The sequence below is a fragment of the Drosophila pseudoobscura genome, chromosome X (assembly GCF_009870125.1).
Source record: "Drosophila pseudoobscura strain MV-25-SWS-2005 chromosome X, UCI_Dpse_MV25, whole genome shotgun sequence".
Taxonomy (NCBI): Eukaryota; Metazoa; Arthropoda; class Insecta; order Diptera; family Drosophilidae; genus Drosophila; species Drosophila pseudoobscura.
The window spans coordinates 4,072,576-4,097,359 of NC_046683.1; the positions used below are offsets into that span (position 1 = coordinate 4,072,576).

General features: G+C 46.2%; 5 protein-coding genes across 6 annotated transcripts; 4 read left to right on the forward strand and 1 right to left on the reverse strand.

The window, feature by feature from the left end:
• Positions 1 to 302: 302 nt before the first annotated feature.
• goe (gone early) lies at positions 303 to 24,545 on the reverse strand. Of its 2 annotated transcripts, none has more exons than XM_015185798.2 (11): positions 24,382 to 24,545; positions 18,368 to 18,807; positions 17,930 to 18,265; positions 17,688 to 17,852; positions 2,871 to 3,134; positions 2,660 to 2,811; positions 2,458 to 2,585; positions 1,838 to 2,392; positions 1,634 to 1,756; positions 1,021 to 1,524; positions 303 to 945 (listed from the first exon to the last, which is right to left on the reverse strand). In XM_015185798.2, the coding sequence occupies exons 2-11, from the start codon at positions 18,702 to 18,704 to the stop codon at positions 858 to 860; spliced, it is 2,652 nt and encodes an 883-aa protein (XP_015041284.2). In that variant the 5' UTR covers positions 18,705 to 18,807; positions 24,382 to 24,545; the 3' UTR covers positions 303 to 857. The 2 variants fall into 2 exon arrangements, with proteins under 2 accessions (XP_015041284.2, XP_001355592.2); XM_001355556.4 differs by having other exon boundaries at positions 17,930 to 18,280.
• TwdlX (TweedleX) lies at positions 4,336 to 5,684 on the forward strand. Its single transcript, XM_001355559.3, has 3 exons — positions 4,336 to 4,468; positions 4,558 to 5,293; positions 5,369 to 5,684. The coding sequence occupies exons 1-3, from the start codon at positions 4,454 to 4,456 to the stop codon at positions 5,647 to 5,649; spliced, it is 1,032 nt and encodes a 343-aa protein (XP_001355595.2). The 5' UTR covers positions 4,336 to 4,453; the 3' UTR covers positions 5,650 to 5,684.
• Positions 8,933 to 10,022, forward strand: TwdlY (TweedleY). The gene has a single exon (XM_033385187.1). It carries the CDS (start codon positions 9,145 to 9,147, stop codon positions 9,907 to 9,909), a length of 765 nt encoding a protein of 254 aa, XP_033241078.1. The 5' UTR covers positions 8,933 to 9,144; the 3' UTR covers positions 9,910 to 10,022.
• Positions 12,164 to 12,865, forward strand: TwdlZ (TweedleZ). Its single transcript, XM_002133687.3, has one exon. It carries the CDS (start codon positions 12,224 to 12,226, stop codon positions 12,863 to 12,865), a length of 642 nt encoding a protein of 213 aa, XP_002133723.2. The 5' UTR covers positions 12,164 to 12,223.
• On the forward strand, positions 16,217 to 17,634 carry Twdlalpha (Tweedlealpha). Its single transcript, XM_033385186.1, has 3 exons — positions 16,217 to 16,320; positions 16,395 to 17,166; positions 17,254 to 17,634. The coding sequence occupies exons 1-3, from the start codon at positions 16,306 to 16,308 to the stop codon at positions 17,547 to 17,549; spliced, it is 1,083 nt and encodes a 360-aa protein (XP_033241077.1). The 5' UTR covers positions 16,217 to 16,305; the 3' UTR covers positions 17,550 to 17,634.
• Positions 24,546 to 24,784: the final 239 nt, after the last annotated feature.

Below are 24,784 nucleotides of genomic sequence, written 5' to 3' on the forward strand. Positions count from 1 at the left end.
CTTTTTTGCGATCTCCGAAGTACGGAAGCATTGATTTTGGGAAGTTGGATCAAACGTATTCAACGATTTTTGTCAAACTTAAACTGGTTTAGCTCGACTTGTCCTGAGATCCTAAGAGCTTCATACAACAAAGAATTAATTACAAATTTATGGAGCCCTCTAGTCCGTCACAAAATGTGGTATCAAGTCAGAGTTTTGTTGTTTTTCGGCTGCTGCATAGTGTTATCTGCAATTGTTGGGGTACATAGATAGGACATGTTTTATGGTATGCTTATCAAGTCTCTAAATACTTTCATTCAAAGTACTTTGAAAAGTCATTCTCGCTTTAATAGTTCTCAAGAAGCACGTATCAAATTAAATTCATCAATCTATACAGGGGGCTGTGGGGTGTGCATGCGGAATGCGCTTAGCAACTAACTATGCTTAGTTTACGCCCTAGACTAAATTATCCAATAGGTTCGTACTTAATCCAAATTACTCTGAGCGGGAAAAACATCGCGTTCTCCTGTTGTTACGAGTACAGTAAGTGGGCTCAAGGCTGGTCGCTTGACGAGTGTACATACGTACATATGTGAGTTTGGATGTGGGAGGGGGGTCTCTGGAGGTGATGTCAACAGTGGCTAGTCAATGTTAAGTCTAATCCTTCGTAGTTAAAACTAGTTAGCTTACACTCTAGTCTAGATCTAAGCCGATTCTCTGTGTAAGTGTTTGTGTGTGTGTGTGTGGTTGTGAGTGTGTCTCTGGCAATGTGTGGGAGTATAAAAAAAAGTACAATAAATAGTTGTTTTTTGTTGGAGCTAAGGAATTGTACAAAATCATCCACAGTCGCTGGGTGCCTGGGGATGATCGAATGGATTTCAGAGCAGGTTCGAACAGCTTGGCTCGGACACGGCGCAATTGGTGGATCGCGGCAGGAACTGTATGTGCTGCCAGGTGGCATTGAATCTGGAAGACAAAGCAAACGGCTCATAAGCGACTAGGAAAGATAGAAAGGAGAGAATGGAGGCGTTCGTCACATACAGATATCTTTCGGCCAGCTGGCTTTCCACATGCGGCTTTATCCTGGCATAGTCCTTGTCTGCTATGGTTGTGCTGCAATGCTGCTGCATGTAGGCCAGAGTGAAGAGCTCGTTCTCATTGAACGACCGCAGACCGGGCACTCTCAGGCGCCGTGTCAGCCCCAGGGCCTCGTAGGTGTTCACCTGATCGATGCCCGACCCCTGGATGGCGCTGCCTGCATCGATGGCCGTCACGAAGCTGCTGAGGGCCCTCGCTGCCGTCCTGGCCGCACTCAAGGTCACATGGAAGCTCTTGAGGGCAGTGCTGGACAGCTCGTTGAGCTCATGGGTGAGGCGCGGCGGCTGTCCGGCGGCCAGGCAATTGACATCCGGCTGAGCGTAGTGGATCTCGGGCACAGCGTCGCTCAGGTCCGAGCTCTGCGCATTGAACTGCAGCAGGAATGTGGAGAAGTTCTCAATCAAAGCCTCCAAAATGTCCGTCCCGATGCGGGCAAAATTTACAGAGCTGCAGGAAAAAGAAAGAGACAGAGAGAGAGAGAGAGACACCATGAGAACGAGCTGCATAGAGGAGGAGGTAGAGGCGGATGTGAAGGTGGAGGTGGAGGAACACTTACACTGGATAGCGATAGTCGTAGTAGCTGGAGCTGATCAGAACCCTCGACACCAGCAGCATGTTCAACTTGTTCGAGTAGGCAATGGCCTGCGGATTGTCCCTTGTGTACATCTCGGAAACAATGCTGCGCGCGAGGAGAGAGATCGAGGAGAAAGTGTTAGAAAGTTAGAAAGCCCCTGCTCCGCTCCAGTTAGGCAACACATACACATCCAGCATGCCAAGCGGCTTCAGTTTCTTCTCGAGGCGCGTGCGCCGGAACGTCCAGATGGACTCCAGATGCTCCACAAAGTACAGGTTGTTCAGCATCAGGTCGTTGTAGTAGTCCTTGAGGTAGTTGGGCTGGTCCAGCACCTCGCCGGGTATACCAAACTGCAGCCGCATCTCGTCCAGCTTCTTCTTGAGGAACTGCCTCGCGGCGCTCTCCAGCCAGCTGGCCTGCTCCAGCGAGTCCTGCAGCTGGTTGCGCAGGCTGTAGAACATCAGGCGCAAGTACTCCTCGTTGGCGTGCGTTTTGTTCAGGCTTGGGGCCTGTGGGGTGGGTGTCCTTTCGAACTGCTGCTGGGCCGGCTGCTGCTGCAGTGCTTCCACAGCAAAGGGCAACCAGTCACGCACCACCCGGCTGCAGATGAGCCACCGGGGATAGCTGGCCGTCCGCCCATAGATGGCATGGTCAAAGTGCTCCGCCAGCGTGCGATACTCCTTGGACAGATGTGGCAGCATTTGTCGGGCCAGCGACCAAATGATAAAGTTGTTGATGGGTCTGCCGGAAAACAGATTCGTCTCAATTCTCAAAGACTTTCCCCCACCCCCCCAAAAAAAACTCACTTTTTATCCGAGGTAGAGAGCAGTTCGGAGAGGGAATGCAAGACCTCTACATCTCGCACCAAGACCTCAGTGTCTTCGGTGATTTTGGTATTCGGAAAAATGGCCTGAAGCGACTCGAAAATGGGTAGCTGAAAGGGGTACACAAGGATACCTGCGGATTAGCAAGGAGCAAGTGTCATCAATCGAAGGAAGACGAGCTTACAGACGGAGCCTTGGTCTTCAGATCAGCCAGACGCATAAGTCTGTTCAACTGGCGATCCCCACCAGCTTTGGCGTCCTCAATATGATTGACAATCCGGCGCTCGTAGTGGAAAATATCATCGGCAAACAGATCCGCCTCGCGGGAAACAATCCCTATGAAACATTAAACATTAAGCAAAGATTTACAGAAGTTTTAGCCAACTAAATCTCACCCATATTGATGGCAAAGTCTCTGAGAAGCAGCTTGTAGCCTTTGACGACTTCCTCATCGGCATCGGGGCCATAGAAATACTTGTCCGGCAATCCAATCTGACCCTCGTCGATCGCAATCACATAATCATGCGGATTGCTATAGCCATTCTCCACACTGATGCGATAATACGGGAAAATGCCGTACTTTGCCTGGAGATGCACCAGGGCCCGCTTGTGCTCCCAGTACTGCAAGCGATTCGAGTCCCGAAATAGCTGCCAGCCATCTGTAGGGGTAGAGGGGCGGGGAGTTGAAAGAGGGAAGAGTATCAATTAGTATCATGCGCCCAGTTCGGGTTAGTCGGGTCAATTAGTTAGTAGCGGTGCTGCTACTATTATATGTATGTGTGGAGTGGATGGAAACACCCGGGACACGGCTCTACGCTAATCGAAAATTCCCAAAACCCAACCAAACATGAAATTCACCAATAGAAAAGAGTTAGTTGCATATACTATGTATGTATGATATATTGTATATTTTATAGCATAGATATATACGTACATACGAGTATATATGTAGTATGTGTGAATCGATATCTGTATCGGTTTATGGCTATTAAAAGCGCTAAAATGTTTGGCTGCTTGAAAATTTCAGGGCGCTCAGTCCCGTCTTCTCTTGCAGTCATAAATTATTAAAAAAATAAATAATAATAAAACAATACAAATGGTAAAATTTACCAGGTGAAACGCTACCTAGGAAATACTCTCTAGTAGTAGATGTATTACAGATCTTTTCGGAAAGCAGTTGAGAGGAGTTCAAGCAGAAAAAGTCCCAGTGGAATGCTTTTATTCTTCACAAACAATATTCTTAAAGATAGATATATAGAATCGCCAACACTCTTCATGAGCGAAACACGAAACTGATAAAAAGGCAGACTGTTGCAAAAGATATTCCCCAGATTCAAGACACACAACGTTGAATATTATGACACTCTATTCAATTCTAAAATATCCAACTGTCATTTATTTGGCACTCATCAAGAACCCTGAGCACCCCCTAATCATATGTAGATATCATTTGTCTTTTGGCTACCGGATTCCTCGCTTCTTGGCTTCCTCACAAGTTTCATCATCCAGCTGATGACATCGCAGCACCGTCAGACCCGTCAAAGACATAGAAATTGATTGTGTCTTGGTCTGCTGTCTGTTTACATCAGCAATTAGCACTTCGGGACGATCGATCGATCGATCCATCGACTCTGAGGGGGAACAAAAAAACCCAGAAAACAAGAAAACTGGAGAAGCTAGCGGTGCCAGCGTTGCCTGCGGTGCTAGCCGGATTTGTAGTTATATTGATTATATGGATGCTTGGATTTGGACATTTTTGAGGCTGGACTTGGCTGCTGGCGATCGCTGGGTGTTATAGTTTTTTAACGATTTATTGCAAACCACTTTAATTAACTTCAATTAAAGGCCCCGTTGGCCCCCGGCTGGTATAAAAGGTGACAGTTTGATACGGAGAACGCATCAATCCAGTGCAACAGCTCCAGAGCAACAGTTGTCCGTGTTGTCTCCCATCTCTCACTCCCATCCTCCAGTCGAAAGCATGAATCAGTTTGTGGTGAGTACTTGGGCATCCCAAAAAGGGATCCAACACCATCTCGAACCAGCGGGAGCAGCAGCACTCATCCCATGGCATCCTGATTGCAGGTCTTGGCCTGCCTGGCGGTTATCGGCGGTTCGCTGGCCGCTCCCCGTCCGGACGTGTCCCATCTGGGCTACCGCTACCAGGCAGGTGGCTACAACGGCAACCTGCCCAGCTCTGTGGTGAGCACCCCCCTGGTTGTGGGCACCTCCTACCAGCCGACGGCCGCCGGCTCCAACTACTTCAGCTCGGCGCCCTCCATTGGCCAGCTGAATGCGGGCAGTGTTTCGACTGGTTTCGTTCCCTCCTCCTCCTCCTCCTCCGGCATTGGCTACCAGGTCGGCGGAGCCGAGTCCTCCTCGGTGACAGTCGGTGACAGCATCGGACTGCAGGGTCTCCAGCCCGGCCCCACCATCAACTACAACGAGCAGGAGTCGTACATCAGCCACCTGGCCAACTTCCAGCCTGCGCTGGTCAGCAAGCACTTCTACATCCACTCCGCCCCCGAGGACCATGACGAGCAGCAGATCGTCCGCTACGTGAATGTGGGCAGGCCCCAGAAGAACTACCGTGTGGTGTTCATCAACGCCCCCACTTCGACCACCAGCAAGGCCAAGATCATTGCCAACGTCGCACCCGTCGAGGAGAAGACCGCCATCTACGTGCTGTCCAAGAAATCGAATGCTCTGGATGTCAGTGCCGAGGTGGTCACACAGCGTCCAGTGGCCAACAAGCCCGAGGTCTTCTTTGTCAAGTACAAGACGCCCCAGGAGGCGGCCCATGCCCAGCAGACCATTCAGGGTGAGTGTGCCGGACATCTGCCTCCAAAGGGATCATATCCCTAACCGAAATCCCTCTCTCTCTTCCCCTCTACAGCCAACTATGATGCTTTGGGTGGCGCCTCTGAGACCAGCAACGAGGGCATCATCCCCGTCTCATCGGTGATTGGTAGCCTGGGCGACAATGGTGCCTCCGGCGTGGTCACCGATGCCAGCGGCAGCCTCAACATTGTCGGCACTGGCGGCGTACCCAACGCGGATGTCAACTACAACAATGTGGGCTTCGATGCCGAGGGCAGCCAGCGTCAGGTGATCAGCACCATCAACGGCTCCAATGCCCAGGCCACCTATCTGCCCGCGCGGCCAGTGCGCAAGTAGATATCCCCACCATTCCATCCATCCACACACACACACACGCACATAAACACTGCCAGGACACCTACCCCCAATGGACACCTACTCCTCAATGGACACCTACTCCTCAGGATTCTAGCCATATTTGGATTTTGTCTAGAACTCGGTTGAGGAAACTTTTGCGATTTTCGATTTAGATTCTCCTTTCGGCATTAATTCTGTATAATTTTGTATATTTTATTATTTTTTTTTTTAATAAAACCTAAGCGTTCTTATAGGCATTCAAAAAATGTAAAAAAAATGGATTTTCAATATAGTCTTAAAGGCATAAGGGGCAGGAAAGGGGATTCCAAAAGGAAAAACTCTACATTGTATAAAGATCTTGTGATCCACAAAATTGTAGACCCGCTAAGCCACCTGCAACTTGCATAATCGGAAAGCCCAAAGAGTGGTCTCCTCCGCCTCCGCCTCCTCCTATCCAAGCGACTATTTGGCAAGCCGCTCATAATTGTTGAAGTCCGACCAGAGACCCGAGACCCGATCCAACTGACCAACCGCAGCAGACCAATATCACTCGGAACGGAACCACGCGATGGATGGGCAGGCACAGACAGGCACAGGCACAGTCAGAGTCATAGTCAGAGTCGGAGTCACGGGTAAATAAATTAGCGACTTAGACTTAAAGAAACTCAGACTCGGAATTGATATGCAAGCCCGCCAAGGTCGGCCAATGCCAATGCAAGTCGCGGGCATTAAAATACCTCAGAGTATTAAATAAAAAATTAGTGAAATATACCCGTATATATATATTAATGAATTTGGGGACTTTGGCTGGCGGTGACTGTGGCCACGCCCCGGAGACAGAGTGCCTGGCGCCAACAAATTTATTATCAATTACAACGCCCGATGGATGTGCCTATCTGGTATCTGGTATCTGGGATCTGGTGGTGTGTATCGTATCTTTTGCCCGTTGCGTATCGTGCTGGCCATCTCGAGATCTGCATATCAATGGGGCGGCTCTTCTTTAGCATAAAGATAATCACACCTACTAAATAAAACGTTGCGACGGACGGTAGCCGAGCGAACTCAAGTTTTTGAGTCGAAACTGAAACAGGTACAGGTACAGATACAGATACTGGATACTGATTCGGTGTGGTAGATCTTCTGATTCGAGCGAACCGATTTGTCCCTCGATTCGATTTCTATTACTGTCATCATCAATAAAATGTTACATAAATTTTCAGCACAGCAAGCGATCGATTCGGATCGCAGAGGGAGAGATGCCAAGTTATAAATATGGAATGCCTAATTGATAATTATCATTTTGTTCAGTTTTCCATAATCCATATGCGATATACGATATACGATACACGATGTGCGATATGCGATCTGCTAATAGCTAAATTAGTGAAGCTCAGAATGCATCACCATCCGACGATCCATTTCCTCTCTCTCTCTGCTCTACTCGTTGGGGGGGCATTCAGCATTCATCGCCATAGTGTGTATCATTGATGATCCGTATTGTTGCCGAAATTGTCAATCAGTTTTATTCGTTTATGTTCTGTCATCAATCTCCAGCCCATAAATCCATTCAAAGGCATTATTCAAATTCACAATCTTGAGCTCTTGCCTGCTTCTACATTTGCCAGTCCAGTCGAATTATGTTTTATGGGTTTATTTGCCAATATTTACGATTTTCGTATGCCCGTCTATCCAAGTCTGTCCAACCAAGGCGACCCGACCTCTAAAGCAGCCGCCGGTGAATGTCTGTTTCTCTTTGGCTCTATGGGGCACTCTGAGTCATCGATTGGTTCGCTTGGGGTCACCATTTATGGTGACCAACTTCGCTGGGAAATTCCGCCAATCGAACAACAAGGAAGCCAAATTGGCCCAGAAAAAAGCAAATCTGAAGGCAGATTTATCTGTACTTATTAGAAAGAAAACCAAACAAATTTGATTTCAGCTAAAGCCAAAGGAAAATAAAGAAATATAATTAATAAAAAACTATTTAAAAATAAATAAAGGTTTGAAGAAATCACGCGAAAACTCGAAAAGCATAGAAAGCCAATTGATGCAAAAGAATACACCATTTCTAGCAAGGAAATACAAATATTTTATGTCTAAAGGAATCTATGTAGGCAGCTAAGAAATGGAATGAGTTTTATACAATTTATAGTATATTCAATATTATTAAGAAATTAAGAAAACCCGTCTAAGCCCCGAAACTATCTGCCGGTCACACATTTGATTTTCGCCCAAATATGAATTTGAATTGGATTTGGCTTATATCTATATCCTATATCATATCATATCATATCATATCATATATCTTTGCATAATCTAGGGGCTGTTCTTGAATGTCTTTGAGATAAGGCTGCCATAAATAGGTACAGAATATTGCACTCGTGTTTCTTTAATTGAGAAACGATTAAATATGTAGGTACATACATATATAAAAAAGTATTCCCATAAATGCATGTCTAATATAAACATTATTATATTATTATATATTCCCTCCAATCCAGGCCGTGCAAGTAATAGATATTTCGAATGTCCTATCCTATCTTTTAAGTCTAATATGCACAGATATTCTACATGAAAAATGCACCACTAATCCACATAATTTCCCGCAATGATTTCTTAATGTCAAAACATTTATAATTTCTGGAAATCAATATTCATTGAATTCATGTTCCAACTGTTATAGATATTTGCCAATTAATAGATGAGCGAATGGTCCAGCAAAAAATCAGATGAAAAAAACCCAGTAAACTTGTTTTAGGCCCAAAGATTGATGCCGCCTCTGAAGCATCATCGTCATCGCTTCAGGTGCCGTTTAATGAGATTCATTCCCGGCAAAAGACGGGCCTACAGATACATAACTAAGTATTTAGATGCGAATATGAAGATATACTAAATATAAATAGATATTTGCTAATCCATTGTGAGTTTTCCCAAGGCGAACGCGAAGTCAAGTTCAATGCCAGAGCCAGATGGCAAAAAGAAATACCAAAAGAAGACTTTTGTTGAGAGATGGTAGTGGAGTGGTGTCCAGCGAATGTAAACCATGGCTAACTTAGACTCAGACCCCGAATAAAGCGCATCTGTGAGCTACAAGACCCACCAAGCGATCGTTCTAATTTGAATAAATTTTAGGTCACACTAAAGACTGAACACTGAACACTGAAGACCAATCCGCTCAAATCCGAGTCTGAAACTGAAACTGAGAGCATAGGCTCTGGCATGGAGCATTGAGCATTGAGAGATGCCATCAAATTTGCATAAACTGACGTTGACGACGGCAGAGCAGAGCACCAGCCCAGGCCCCAAGACCCAAGCATAGGGCAGTCGGAGCATATATAACCCAAGTGGAGCGGCCTCAAATGCAACCATTGCCTCGAAGCAATTCGTCAACGAAGCACCAACGATCACAACGGTCACTAGTCAGTCAGTCAGTCACTCAGTCGCCCCGAGGATCACTAAGGATTACCCATTAGAAGCTGAAGCAGAAGCTCAGTCATGTCCGTTCGTCCAATTTTGATCAGCTGCCTGGCCCTGCTGGCTGTGGCCCAGGCCCGTCCCCAGTACGGCTATGAGCAGCCCGGTTCCGGCCCCTCGGACAACTTCATTGGAGGCAGCGGCGGCGGTGGCGCTCACGTCATCGGGGGCGGCATTGGCGGCGGCCTGGTGGCCATCCAGCCCCATCGCGGTGGCGACAAGTACCTGCCACCGGCCAGCACCACCCAGGCGCCCATCATCAACAAGAAGTTCTATCTGGTTTCGGCGCCCGAGGACCACAGCAACGATGGCAAGGTGAAGCACCTGGTTCTGGGACGCCCTCAGAAGAACTATCGCGTGGTGTTCATCAAGGCCCCGGCCGGCGACAATGCGAATGTCAAGTACTCGGCCGAGTTTGCGCCGCAGGAGGAGAAGACCGTCATCTATGTGCTGTCCAAGAAGGACAATGATCTGGATGCCACCGATATTGCCACACCGGCGCCCACACAGCCCAGCAAACCGGAGGTGTTCTTCATCAAGTACAAGACCGACGACGAGGCGAAGCAGGCCCAGCACGAGATCCAGGGACAGTACGACAAGCTGGGCGGCACCAACGAGTACCAGGAGGACAACAATGCGCCCATTACCTCGGTGATCGGCAGCCTGGATGGCCTCAATCCCGACGGCAGCTACAACTACCGCCAGATCGGCAACCGGCCATCGAGCGGACCCAACAGCAGCCTGTCACCCAGTGCCCAGTATCTGCCCAGTCTGCTCAAGCATTAATCGTACAATCACCCGACCAGCCACCTGTCACCCGCACCCACACCCGCCCATGCACCGCCTCCACCCCACAAATCTCACCCATTTTTCAGTGTTGCATAATTTTAAGAGAAAAGTCAACGTTTTTTTTGTATTTTTTGTTTTTGTTGTCAATAAAGTTTATATTTAAAGAAGAAATATCTAGAAAGCTCTGGGTTGCCCAAGAAATTGGGCCATTTGGAAAAATTCATAAAAAAATCAAGCGCCGCTCCATGAAATCCATCTCACAGTCAAAGTCAAAGTACAAAAACAGAAACAGTAACATTTCTGCTTTGTTTTTTTCACGATATTCAAATCAGAGAGGCCAAAAGCCCAAGCATAGTCGTAACATGTCCGAGTCCAAATCCAAATCGAAATCAAAATCAAAATCGAACAGAAACCAACGATGAAACCACAATGACAATGACCGGACCCCAGAGCTGCTGTCAAAACTTCCAACAGAAATTAGCTTAAATGAAGTGAGAAATCAAAATAAGCCCATCAAATTTAATTAAATAGTAAAATTTTATATACTATACTCGCATAAGTATCTCATTTGGCCAGGGCTCTTTTCTACCCCTGTTTTTTTTCTTGCCGTGGGTTTGATTGGGCCATTAAACTGACGCTGAATAAACTCAACGCGTGGATGGGGCAGGACCGAACGAACCCCCTATCGCATCGCATCAGATCTGATCGGATCGGATCGGGGCAAATGAAAATATTCCTTGGTTGAATGTCAGCTTACTAAATTTCCTATCCTCGATCATCAAAAACCCCTACCCTACCCTGCTGCTAATGAAAGGCCCTACATTTCCCTTTTAAATCCATCAAATTTTTGGAATGCCCAGTGAAAAGTATTAAAATCGGCAAAGTGCGAATTCTAGCAGTCCCAAAAGATTTTATTTCTAAATTACTTCAAATCTAGTCTAGGTCAAAATGTGTTTTCGAAGACCAGGCTATTTCTGCGAAAACATATAATCGTCCAGTAGTTCCCATCTTTCTATAAACGCCATCAATTTGGTTTGATATTCTTTCAAAATGTGGTGAGGTTGGAAATACATTCAGATGTATTTTTTAAACAAGAGCAACTTTTTTCCAAGACAACCTTCGCAGGCACAACCAGACGAAGTGGAGAGGCTGCTGGCAACATCTTCATATTGGAGATTGTAGAGGAGCCGCTCTTGGCTCGTATATGGGCATATCTCTCGGTATGGCCACAATTTTTCTTAATAAAACGGGACATAAATCAAATTAGCTGTACCATTTTGCTTAAATGCGACATGAAAGTGTGGGAATTACGCGTCAATTTATGCAAATCGGATGCAGACACAAGCGAACCAAATCGAACCAGTTCCAAAGACAGAGCACAGTCCAAGTCGGAGTCTGAGGAAGGCATGGCCTACCACTCTTTCGATCCATTGTTGATATTTTAATTGTCTCGAGCTGTTGACAACACCGAGGCAAAAAACACAAATAAAGCTCACAAAAAGAAACCCAAGAAATACTGAGATTAATCTACTAATCTGCATCGAGGCTGCCAGCCAGCCAGCCATCGAGCGAGCCAAATAACTGACATCGAAATGAGCCAACATGCATATGGTAACAGAGGTAACCGAGAGGGGGACAGACTTGGCCGAGAGATCATTAGATCATTAGTCAAAAGCGCGGGCGTTGAGTGCTGCCCCTGTGGGTAGGCAATGCTCTCCATCGATCAGATGATAAATGATCTGCAAATTAGCAGCGAAACGAAATGCTATATCAAAATTATCTGCATCCCATTTGCTATACACACTATTTTCTAGATTAGATTGTAATTAATTATTTCTTCTATTTAATAAAGTTTTCCAATGATTAGTCAAGGTAACTGGTGCGAGCATTCAAGTCAATTAATTCGATAAAAATAAGTGAAATAAAAGATGCCCTTAAAGAAGATTCAAGAGTACTCAGAAAGTTGCACCAACTCTTAACGAATTAATCATCTATTAATCTAGAAATCGTGTAAATTTCGACACATAATGACCCTGGATCAGATCTTACAACACGCTGGACAGCTCCCATATAAAATGTATACTCTATGTATTCGGCTCCTGGTACTCCAAGCTTTTTCACGCACAATTAATTTTGGGACTCAGACTCGAGTTTGTTGCCCAAGTCTTTTGTTTTTGCCCATTTCCTAATTGGACTGAGATTTTCACAGATTCGTTTTTTGGCAAATCTCGCGTTTAGATCTTGGAAAATTTCTCTTAAAAGTCAACCGCTTTGGCAGTGGGTGGAACAGTTTCACTTTCGAAGCCGCGAAATGCTCAACCTGTGGTGTCTGCTTTTAGTCTCGGGTCTTGGTCTGAACGCGGCCCAGGGATCGCGCTCCTATCTTCCGCCACCAGCCACCGCCGTGGAGCCCATCATAACCAAGCAGTTCTACAGCATATCCCCGGCCGAGGATCCCGAGGAGCTGCAGCCCCGCACCAAGCACCTGGTGATAGGCCAGCCACGGCGGAACTATCGCGTCATCTTCATACGCGCCCCCACTCCCAGCAGCGACCAGGTGAAGTACACGGCCGAGCTGGCGCCCCAGGAGGAGCGCACTGTGATCTATGTGCTCGCCAGGAAGCAGCAGGAGCTGCGGGCCCAGGACATTGTGGCGCCCCAGCAGCAGGCGGCGGAGCAGAAGCCCGACATCTTCTTCATCAAGTACAAGACGAACGAGGAGGCTGCCGCCGCCCAGCACGAGATTCAGACGCAGTACGACCAGCTGGGCGGCAACACCGAGATAGCGGCCCCCTATGTGGCCCCCGTCCAGTCCGTGATCGGAGCCCTGAGCCCCGCCACCCAGCAGACTCCACCGGGACCTGATGGCGACGGGGGCTATCACTATCAGAGGCCCCTGCCCATGCCCCTGCCCATGCCCCTGTCCATGCCCCTGGGCTCGTGGCGCCAGTGAATCGTCTCTACTGAGTCCAAGTCGTTGAATATTCCGCGCAATTTGCATATAGTCGATAAGCCATTTCCACAAATCCGCAGCAAACCCACAAATTTATCATAAAACTCTTGGCGAACGCGTAAATAAAAAAAGCTCTCTTAATTATTTTTTGTTGTATAATTTTTGCACAGTTTGTGGTTTTTTTTTGCTTCGTGATATCTGATTTGCGAATTCTTTTTTTGTTTTGTTTTGATTTCATATACCCAAATATGTGTGTATGCTTGTATGTGTGTATCTGCAAAAGTGCTTTGACCCTGTGCCAAAGGAGATGCCTTCGATCGGGCTTATTGGTCTTTGGTTACAAATCAGTAAAATGAAGTGAAATGTGAGTGAAAGTGCATAAAAATGAATGGAAAAGCTCCAATAAAAGTTCTTTGAAAGATTACTTTGCAAGGTATCACGTGACCAAAAATATCTGCCAAATAAACAGAACTGAGAGTTGGCATTCAGTGAGCATTTGGGAGAAAAAAAACCAAAAACCAACAAGAATTAGGGGAGACACTTTTTTCAAATCTTTTGAAAGAATTTTTACATTTCCACATCTTAGAGATTATTAATAAATTGACATTTTTTCGAGAGATAATACAAATTTTTCAATGAAAAAGTGGAACAAAAATTGATTCATTTATATATTTTATGTGGAATATTTTTGAATTGATTTTTATGCCTTCCAAGAGCATTTTATTTTTTACTACTGCAATTATTTTTAAAACGTTTTTGGCTCTTTTTTCAGGGGCTTCCAAGTATCGTCTAAATTGGATTTGAGAGCAGAAACTAAAAAGCAGAAATTTGCATAAATATTTGCAATTCGCAACCGAAACAGAAACGGCAATGCATTTTTTATATGATTTGTCTGATTTTTCGCGAAGCCAGTTTATCAGCTCTTTGGATTTATTTGCATTTGCATTTAATTAATAGGATTTTTTAGAGCCAAGAGCCAGACCCGAGACGGAGACCAGAGACCGGGCCATGTTTGGGCATCAACTGGACGACCTTTCTTTTGATTGGCATCAGCAACAATTTGGCAGCAATTAATCTTTGCAGACGGCCAAAGCCAAACAAAGCCAATCCCCGCGAATTAAGAAGAAATTTTATGCAAACACTGTCCATCCCCAAGGTCGCACCTGCGAACGTGGGGTCGTGCGGGTTCTAGGCCGCCCGCCTGTTCCCGCCTGGTGGGGAAGTGCCTATCCATCGCTTGAGGTGGCCAAAAAGCGTGCATAAAACATATCGCAAACACAAAGGCCGTCAAAACGGCCGATGCCCAACCCAAAACGCATTCAAATTATGGCAATTATATTGATACATCCACAGAGAGCTCCGCTCGACCGTCGATTTTTTGGTTGTTTTTTCGTTGGATTTGTTTTGGAATTTCTGCTTTTAGCCCGCCCAACTAAAAATAGACCATGACGCAAGATAACCAAAGAGGCACGCATCTTTTTGGGCTACCCTTTGGGAAGGGGGTATCAAGATTTCAGCGGAACAGTTGCCCCGAAGCCCCGAAAATGGTATATAGTACATAGCATTACTACTATTGACATAGTAGGGCACTGATCGGATCGACGTGACTTTGCTCTTTGGCCCATTCTGACGCATCCTTCTTCCATCCTTCTGTCTTTGTTCCTCTGCAAGCCATCCTGTAGGGAGCTCCAGCGATCTAGAGATTCTTATGACAGACCCAAAGAAACCTATGCAAGTGCTCCTCATCCCTTTGCTCACTTATTCCCAATTCCCATATATGGAATCGCCTGAATTGTTGGGATCCTCAAAAGATTTGTCACACACAAAAACAAAAACTCAAAACTGTTCGAAGCGGAAGCCAAAGCCCAAGAAAATTGAAGTTCGATCGAGAGCGGGGAAGAGATTGGAGCTATTGAAAACAGCATTAATCCCATTAAATATATAATGGGGACTGGGCAATTAACAGAATTAACCAAAGAGCATACAAAATTCATACCTCAAATCATATTCGATGAATCTCGATTTATAAAAGCGAAACCAATGCCAATAGATCGCTGCGCCTTCGGCAAGCTCACAAATAACACTATAATAACCCCAATGCTCTTCTCTTTCTTAGTGATTCCGCCTAATGCCGTCCAAAACATAATTAAATTCTGGCTAACAATGGCAGCTTAGTACGTCAAACCCGGCAAGGTTCCCTCCTCCTGGCGGAAGCAGGTTCTGTTCTTAAAATGTTCTTAAAACAAAACCCCCGAAAAAAAATCACCGAAGAAAATAGCTACAAATATTGTTCGAGTGTTTCTTTGTGGGCAACGCAGACAGCAAATATATTGGGAGTTCATCAATCAAGATGTGTGTGTGAAATAATCACTTGAGAAATACTGATTATGGAAAAGTAGGAATGTCTATAGGTACATATGTTTCTTAACCCTAGCCTGAGCAATGATGGATGATATATTTAAGGAAGAGAATCCATTACAATGGAAGAGGAAAGTATTGGCAGGGAAAGTGCTGTTTGAGTATGATCAAATGGTAAAAATGAATGCCCCTGATATCCGTATTTCCATCCCTGTTCCACTAGTGCACATTCGGGCTCAAAGAGCCCATAAGCAAACGGACACATGGCGATTGAATATGCTTACAAAGCTACGCATTTCAGTTTTAGATAAAGAAAGATTTGATATATACCAGTAATCGAATATATCGTAGTGTGGATATTTCAGGATATACATAGATATGCAGTTCCAAGTTCCGACTTGGATATTGTTAGAATTGAATGCTATTTTAAAAACCTTCAGCACCGAACTTGTTTGTTCTTCAGTGCTGACTAAATTAAGTTATGAGTATGCTTCTGCATATAACAATATATACTGTACACATAGTATAGGTATTATACAATAGATATCAATCAATCCGATGACATTTCTATGCAAAAATTTGCATGCCAATGACGGCACAAAAAATGCAGCCGAATTTCGTGTCCGTCTGGAAACTGATCCATTGACGGAATGTCGGAATATTCGCTATCGGAGCCGATATGATTTATGGCCAGAAGAAACCCACGGAAAACCAGAGTCAAAGCCAAGATCGACAGACAACAGGTCACATTAAAGGAGGCGTGAAAGAGACGGTCGAACCAGAGGGGTGGCGAAAACGAGAGGCAAACAAACAAGTCAAATGTCAGAGGTTCGATTCGAGACATAGTCAAATAATTGAGCAATTAATTAAACAGCCAGCGAGGAGAAGAAAGAAATAGAAAAAAAAATTATAGAAGCAGTGGAGGAAGAGGAGGAAAACAGAGGTATTACTCGCATGCTAGGGGTTAAGCGGTTGGTTACTCGAACGTCTCGGGGTTTCGGTGTTTCGGGGTTTCGGAGTATAAAAGGCCACAAATCATTGACGGGCAGCATCATTAGCCCGACAACTGAAAAGCACTCAAGATGCGTATATTTGTGGTAAGAGCCTCTAACGGATTACCCAAAGGATTACCCACAGGATCGATCGATCGTCTCTGCTTGCACCCTTTCAGACCCTTTGCACTCTGATGGCCCTCGGCCAGGCCAAGCCCCAGCAGGGCTACAACTATGGCACCGGACTCTCTGGCACTCTGACCCATACTCAGAGCTCCCAGGGAGGCGGCTTCCTGAGTGCCCCCAGCAACACCCAGAGCTCTGTGGCCTATGGACCCCTGGGCGCCTTCCAGAGCGCCAGCGTTGGCTCTCTTGTCGGCAGCTCCGGCGGCGGCGGCGGCGGCGGCTACAGCAGCGGCGGTAGCAACTACGTCAGTGGCTCCTCTTCTTCGAACTTTGGCGGCGGCCGAACAGCCTCCTCCAACTATGGCGGCTCCTCGGGCGGCTTCACCGGCTTTGGCCCCACCCCGAACATCGGCTTTGGCGCTCTCTCGGGCTACCAGGCCCCATCCTACCAGCAGCAGCAGGAGCAGGAGGTGCAGCGTGGCTTCCAGGAGCCCATCATCCACAAGCAGTTCTTCACCGTCGCCGCACCCGAGGAGCACGAGAACCTGGAGCGGGCCAAGCATCTGGTGATCGGTCGCCCGCAGAAGAACTACCGCGTGGTGTTCATCAAGGCCCCATCTTCGAGCAATGCCAATGTGAAGCTCTCGGCCGAGTACGCGCCCAAGGAGGAGAAGACGGTCATCTACGTGCTGTCCAAGAAGGATAACCAGCTGGAGGTCAACGACATTGCCACACCTGCACCCACAGTGCCCAGCAAGCCGGAGGTCTTCTTCATCAAGTACAAGACGGAGGCGGAGGCCTCTCATGCCCAGCAGCAGATTCAGGGTATGACACACAGCCAGATAGATGGCTCTTTCTTCCTCAATGGATCTCTACTTTAACGTCTTCTAACGTTTCCTTTCTTCTATTTAGCCGAATACGACAGGATCGAGGGCACTTCGGAGCATTCCGATGGCGGCGTGGCTCCTGCCCAGTCTGTGGTCGGCATCCTGGATGGCGGTGCCCTTGGCTCTGCCAGCAGTGGCAGCTCCCAGTATGCTGCTGGTGGCGGCTCTTCCTCCGGCGGCTCTGCTGGTGGCTACACCTCCTCCACTGGCGGCTCGGCTGTCGGCTCTATTGGTGGCTACACCACCACTGTGTCGGGTGGCAGCTCTGGCGGCCACAATAATGCCCAGAGTGCCACCTATCTGCCGCCCAGTGGCAAATAGGAAGCCAAATCGAACCAATAGAATGATAAACTCCCTTTTTTTTTGTACACAAAGTCCCCAAAATAAACGTAAACACACAGAAGAATCCAACCCATAGCTGTACTAAATGCAGGGATGTATCCGGCACTGGGGACTCACCCACGGATTTAATGGCTCGCTTCAGCAGTAGATCCGACTGGCTCTTGTCGAGCGAATCGATCTCCCGGCAACTGCGGTACAGACTGCTGATGGTGGACTCCACGGAGTAGGAGCCTTCGGCAGAGTTGGGCAGCATCGAAATGAAGCGATTCAGTTCATTGAGTTCTGCGGGGGGGAGGAGAGAACAGAATATAAAATCAGAATGAATGATTGAAGGGGGGTTGGAGAATCTAAAGCCTCACCCTGATACTCATTGTAAGTCTTGTAGTTCCACTCGCCACGCTTGATCACAAAGTAATCGTTGTCGGCATAGTCGCTGGCAAAGTTGCCGCACGCCCACTCGTACGTCTGGTGGCACGGACTCTTCGAGGTGTTGGCCCACAGGAGCAGCTGCCGGCTGCTCTCCACGCACTCCCGCTCCAGGCAGAGCGGGGCACGCAGATAGAAGGGCACGTCCGGCCAGAAGGCCAGCAGCATGATGATGATGATCAGCAGCAGGGCGCACAGGCAGGCGGTGGTCACATACAGGATCCTTCGTTTCCTCGACAAGCTCATCAGTGCATCAAAGGAGCGGCGTCCTGGAAGCAGCAAGGCTTTATAGCACACGAAAGAGATGGGAGATGGACAGAAATGTGGGATGAAATGAGTGATTCAATGATATGAGATGATTGGCCACTCACCTCTCAGGCCATTCGCCGAAGGATGCGTCGAGTTGGGTGTATTCGCTGTGGGTGTCCTGCCGCCGCCGCCGCTACCGCCTCCCACTCCCCCGCTGACCTCGTTGAGCGCCTCTTGTCGTGCCGCCTCCAAGTCCTTGGGCGTCAGTCCTGCCTCATCCATGTGCAGCTTCTGTTGATTCGTCGTCAGCGGGGCCGTTTCGCTGCCCTCGATCTGCTGCAGCTGCTGCTGCTTCTTGCCACGGATCTCGTCCTGGCTGTTGTGCAGCTTATAGCTGCGATCGTCCACCTCGTCGATGGGACAGATTGTGGGCTTATACTTGCCCTGATTGATGGCCATTACACCGAATCTTTGCACTGGCTCTGGCTCTGGCTGTGAATCGCTTTCTCTTTCTGGGTTTCTGTTCCGCTTCCTCAATGCAAATATCCAGGCATTTTCAGATCTGTTGAAGATAAGTAGAAGAATTTATTCACAAAAGCTCTCGTCCATTGCCTTTGATCAGGCTTAACAGACCTGATAATCAAAAGATAACCTTGAGACATGATATACGATGCCCCTGTACCGCCCCCGCCCTGTCCTGATAGTCAGGTGTACACCTCTAGCTATCCACCAAGTAGAGCCAAGTAGAGCAGCCATAAAGACAGAGACCTTTTTGACGTTATGTAGAGCATCAGCGATAAGTGAAAATTGCCCGAAGAGGGAGATAGCAGCCACTTGATAGCCTCTGATATAAGTATACTTTCTGTACTCTGTACATATATGTATAAGAGCATATATGAACACATATGTAAGTATGAATGCTATATGTGGAACAGATCAGCGGCTATACTCGCATGTGGATGGATATTGCATGCATTCTTGTGCCCAACATTTGACTTCTTTTCAATTTTAAATTGACAACAATTGCCGGCAATTTGCACTGCGAAAAATGTCTTCGAATGCCTGGCTCTGGTCTCTCGGTTTTGGTCTTGGTCTCGGTCTCTCGATTCATGCATAAATTTTAATTGAGATCCGTGCAAGTACAATAATTAAAAATGCAACAGAAAGTCCAGCGAATTAAACCAGGCTAATTGATAATTACAATCAAAATACGGAATATGGGACATTTGTACAGGTCATTTTCCAAAATTAATACAACATATACATATGTACATACGATATTCCAGTTAAATACAGATCTGTTCTGCCTCGCCTCGCTGAACACCCAGCGGAGGCGTCACTAGTCTTTGTTGTGTCTGTGGTTATGTTCGGTTTAAAATAGTTATAGTTTTTTTCCCCTATTTCTGCTTTCAACATCAACTCTCGGACGGGTACGAGTACTCGTTTGTGAAATTTTATAGCATGTTTGTCATTCAATCTGTGAGAAGAGCAGCACCCACACAGCCGCCCATCGGATCGGATCGGCAAGGCCAGGTTAATTACAATAGAAAACTGGAATGCACGCGACTACGAGAGAGAGAGAGTGAGTGAGAGCATCATCATCAGCCAACTGAGTGTCTTATCGGTACTACCACTTGGTCGCTGACTCGTACGTGAATCATAATTACATTTATAAGAACTGCACCTTCAACGCTCTGGTATTTCCTAATTTTTGTACACTTTAATCAAGATTCTCCCACCATTTTGAAGCCATGGCAAATCTCCTTTAGAGCCCCTCAGCAGACGATAAGTTCTGGTCAGTCGGTCGGGTCAGATCGTCTGGCGTGCTGGGGGACTTAAACCAGAACCCAGCACACACACATACTGGAAAAGGCAATGGAAACTGGCATTTGTTTTTTTTTATCTTATCGCTTTGAGATTATTGCCTAATACATTGCTCATTTTTAGGCACTGCCACTAAGGCCCATAAAGAGTCTACCCTCTCTGTACATGAGATAACTTTCGGGTTTTCGAACAATATTTCATGGCCAGCATAAATCAATTTTTATGTAATATTTAGCTTGATTTAATTAAAGAAAACCTTACGCATACAAACAAATTGAAGATATATTTCAAGTGGCTTACTTAAGGCTATCTCTCGGATGTCCCCACATCCAGTGAAATGGGAATGGGAATGGCCTATCTATCCACCGAAAGTTGAGTAATGATGAAAGCGTGTGTTCTTTCCAGTGGAACCGTATTAAGTGATAAGATCATCAGAAGACTCACATAAAGATAAACTGATGATAATGGAGGATGATGGCACACTCGGCTGCATCACATACTCGTACACCCAAAACCTTATAGTAGGTATTGCTACTTTTAGATCTTATGGCTGCCAGCTATCCTGTAGCTCTACGGTCCTTTGGTATACAAATACAAATACTCTCAAGGAAAAAGAAACCCTAAGAAAGTGTAAATATTTGTATTCACAAATGATACCACAGTATCCCTAAATCCACTTGTGCAACCAGTACTTTCTATGAAATGGAACTTTCTGATTTATCCTTTTAGCTAACACATTCCCCAACATCTCTATGTTTGTTGAGATTTCATTGTGAAATATGCAGAATTTATAAAATTTCTTTTCTTGCCATTTGGGTAATTTTCGTTGGCCCCCAGTCCTCTAACTTTACAGATTGAAATACAATATAGCACTAGTAGAATCAATTGAAGTACCATTCACATTACCACTTGGCATGCATTTAATACTGCTCGTAGGTTTCAGGTTTCGGGAAGACCTTTCTTTCCATTCAACAATCTACCCTATCCATGATTTCCGCATTACAAAATCGGTTTTTCCTTCCACTGTTAGTGGAATATATTTTTTGCGCAAAGTTTAATTTTTATATTTTGTACTCTTTTTTGCCCAATTAAATGGGTCGACTTTGAGCAGTTCAAAGTAGATTAATGCCGCGGCGGCAGTTTCCCCAAAATGGGGACACCCGATCCAAGTCTGTGTAAGCTGCACTTGCAGCACAATGTGGAAGAAGAATAGAGGCAAGTGGTGGCTCCATTTCAGCCTTCCTTATCAAGTTTCAATTGCTTTGATTCCAGATTTTTCCCCGATTTTCCGCTTATTTGGCATGATTCCTCCTCTCATCGCGAGAGACAGTGGAGGGATGGATGGATGGATGGGTGGGTGGATGGGTAGCTGGATGGCGATGTGGCATGTATCTGTGGCACTTGCAAAAGATGTGGCTGCTGCTGCGTCATTTAGTTGGGGTGGATTGTTGGGCTCTTGTCCACGCTGTTCTGAGTTGTGCGAAGCGCAATTCCCATTCCCATTTCCATTCCCCGTTGAGACGCAGTTTCATACAAGTTTTGCTCTAGGGAGGAGGGGTTACAATGTAAAGGAATCTCTTAAGAGTCTTAGCCACAGTTGGTACAGCGGTTTATTGCTTAAGGTAGATCTGAGATCTCTTTTGGGCAGAGAAAACTACTTTCAATGTGAAATGATTGAGCGGGGGAGATTAGTTTATTCAATCCCTCTAGCCCTTACTCTTTCAAATCGAAACATTATTCATTCCCAGCAGAGGTGTGTTCATTATACTCTTTCACCGTTTCACCACCCACACGGGCACTCTCAAAGCGGTCTTTCTTTCTCCGACCATATTCAGACGACTTCCAAGGAACCCCCGGATACCGCACCGCACCTTTCTTCGGGCTTCGGGCTTCGGGCTGCCACTTACCATATTTGAACAAGAGGCCCCACCGCACATAAATCATCATCCACTGCCATACACATAAATCTCAGCAGATAAGAGCACCGCACCAAGGTATAGAAATAGTGGTAATAAATATGCTGACCATATTTTGACAGGCATTAAACAACTATTAGCCATACCACAAAAAAAATACTCGGCTGGTTGTCGGGGGTGAGCGAGGGGGCGAGCAAACAGCAAATAGACGTATTAGAGAGCCATCAAATTGATAGTCCCCTTCCGTTGGTAATTGAGTGTTACCGGGCTTACACATTTTGACAACCGATTCGCGCGAGCACCTGCCAATGAGAGGCGGCTAGTGCTAGTCCCCATCCCGCCCCTCTCTCGGGGAGCTTGTAGCTTTAAATTTCATTTGTTTGCCGCCCTCTCGCCCCCTCTCTGCGCCCAGCCCCAGCCCGTTTGTTCTTGTCGCTTGTTGGGAGGTGCTATTGACATTTAATTTGAGTTAATGGCACGCCAAACGACATCGCTGTCGGCGACTGACAGCACGGGGCTGCAGTGGTATTATCAGATGTGTTGATTTCGGGACAGCCGAGTATACATTTGACCGACTTGGGGGGTATCCTATACGAAGGTTATATATGAGGTGGGATCATTTACTTCCCATGGGGATGGCTGGGGGGATACCCCTGCTAGAAAAGGATTTTTTCCATTCCATTAAGTAATGTTTCCATTCCACATACCCCTTCGGCTACAGGGTATGAGAAACGAATAGATTGTAGTTTTTGTGGGCAAAAAAATGATAACCTTGTCTTGGCCCTCCCTCCTCTCCCGCCACCTTTCCGAGAACACCAGAGAAACGGGGATTGCACAATCAGCTCATTTGCTTGGTGATGTTTTTGTTGTTTGTTGAACAATAAATCTATCAACAACAATTTGTCCGCTAGTAGAAGTCACTTAAACGTTAACAAAGTGCAAATTGCAAACTTGCGAAACTGTAATCCAAGGAAAGTATGTAAACGTCTCTTATGCAACTCCGACGATTCGGGCACGCAAACACTCCATCAAACATAAAAGAAAATGTTTGAGCTGGGAACATGAGGCGGAGTTTGTTGTTCTTCCAAAACTCCCGCAGGCAGAAGACAAAATGTTTTCCCACTCATACTCCGTCATCCAAAAGCAGTCGAGCGGAAAGTTAAAGCCGTAAAACGTTTAACGGAAAAAGGCGCGGTTAAGGTTAGCTTTTCGAGTGTTTTTTTTATACCCTGTACTCGTTGAGGAAGGGTCACTTGGTTTTACCAGAGAGCACTGTCTGAGCTCTGTGAAATCGAAAAGAAGTATGGAAACTATTTAGGAATTGTTTTCTTATCCATAAAAAATGATTAAAATAATATCTCCTTGAGATCTGAGTGTATTTAATGGCATCTGCTTAGGAGGTATTTCCAAGGCGAATACTCATAAATGGCATATGTATTTGTTGTTGCTAAGCTTGGAAACAATGCAAAAAGCAGTAACAAAAATGCGTAGCGAACAAAAGACAACCGTGGATGCGGGCGAACGGATAGCGGTAAAAGGGGAGTCGGGCGGTCGGGGGTCCCTTCCCGTGCGTGAGAATTACAATGCGCAAATGCAAAAGGGTTTAGAGCAGGCAGCGCTGCCAGCCAAAAAAACAACAGTGGGGCCGGCCCACTTGCACATGCCCACGAACAACGGTACATACCATGCCAAAAGCAGGAGAAAGAGAAGGAGAGAGAGAGAAAGAGTAGAAACGGAAGTATGGAGGATGCAGCATTAAAACCATTAAGATATGTCTGAAGGAGCTTGAACTATGTATTTTGTCACCTCTGGTGAAAGAAAAAACTAAGCATTGCACTTAATTTTCGGACCTTACCAGCTGATCCTCAGTAGTCAGCTTTCCCATTGATCTTTACACCTTTGCCGGGGTCAGAGTGTCAGCGGCAGGGGTATCTGCAAATATTGGAAAGTGCTCGTACATTTCCAGTCGAATGTGACAGATTCCAGTGATCATGAACAGGTCGACGTGAAAACGAAGTACCTGGTGAGGAGGAGGTGGCGAGCCACGAGCAGGAGAGGGAGCGGGAGCGTGAGCGGGAGTAGGAACGGTCCCAAGAGCTGAGGTTTTTGCTTTGGTCACTTGCTGAACCGGTTCTGCCGGCATTTCACACACACACACACACAAACAGAAACACACACTGTAACACACATGCACACCCTCTCTCTCACTTTTCCACTTTTTCAACTACGGCTTGAAAGTGCGGCTGTGGCTGCGCCACTGCTCGCCTAAGGTGTACTACTCGTTCTACATTATCTTTCTCTTTTTTTCATGTTCTGCGCACACACACAGGCACACACACACTCGATCAGACACATTCCTGCTGCAGCAAAATAACATCTCTTGAGAGATGTATTACCTTTTTTGTTTATAGCTCGATTAGCAACAATTTACACATGTTAAATGCACGCTTCTCGCATTGCGCCTCGCACAGCGATTCTACACAAAGTACAATACAACCGAAAAAAATACACACCACGCGCTCAGGCCACGACGATGTGCCTAACTGTTTGAACTTCCCGCTTTGCTTTCCCAACAGTGGAGCGGCAAGAAAGTCAGTGTGACCGTATACAAATAGTCACATAATACTGAAATTTTCCGCATTTTCACGATAACAATAATCAAATATCGATAGATTTATAATCATCGGTGTAACAATAATCAAATATCGATAGATTTATAATCATCGGTGTAAACCATCGATATAAAACCATCGGTATTAATTTTTTAATCAATAACGCAATCGATAGCGATCAGCTGTC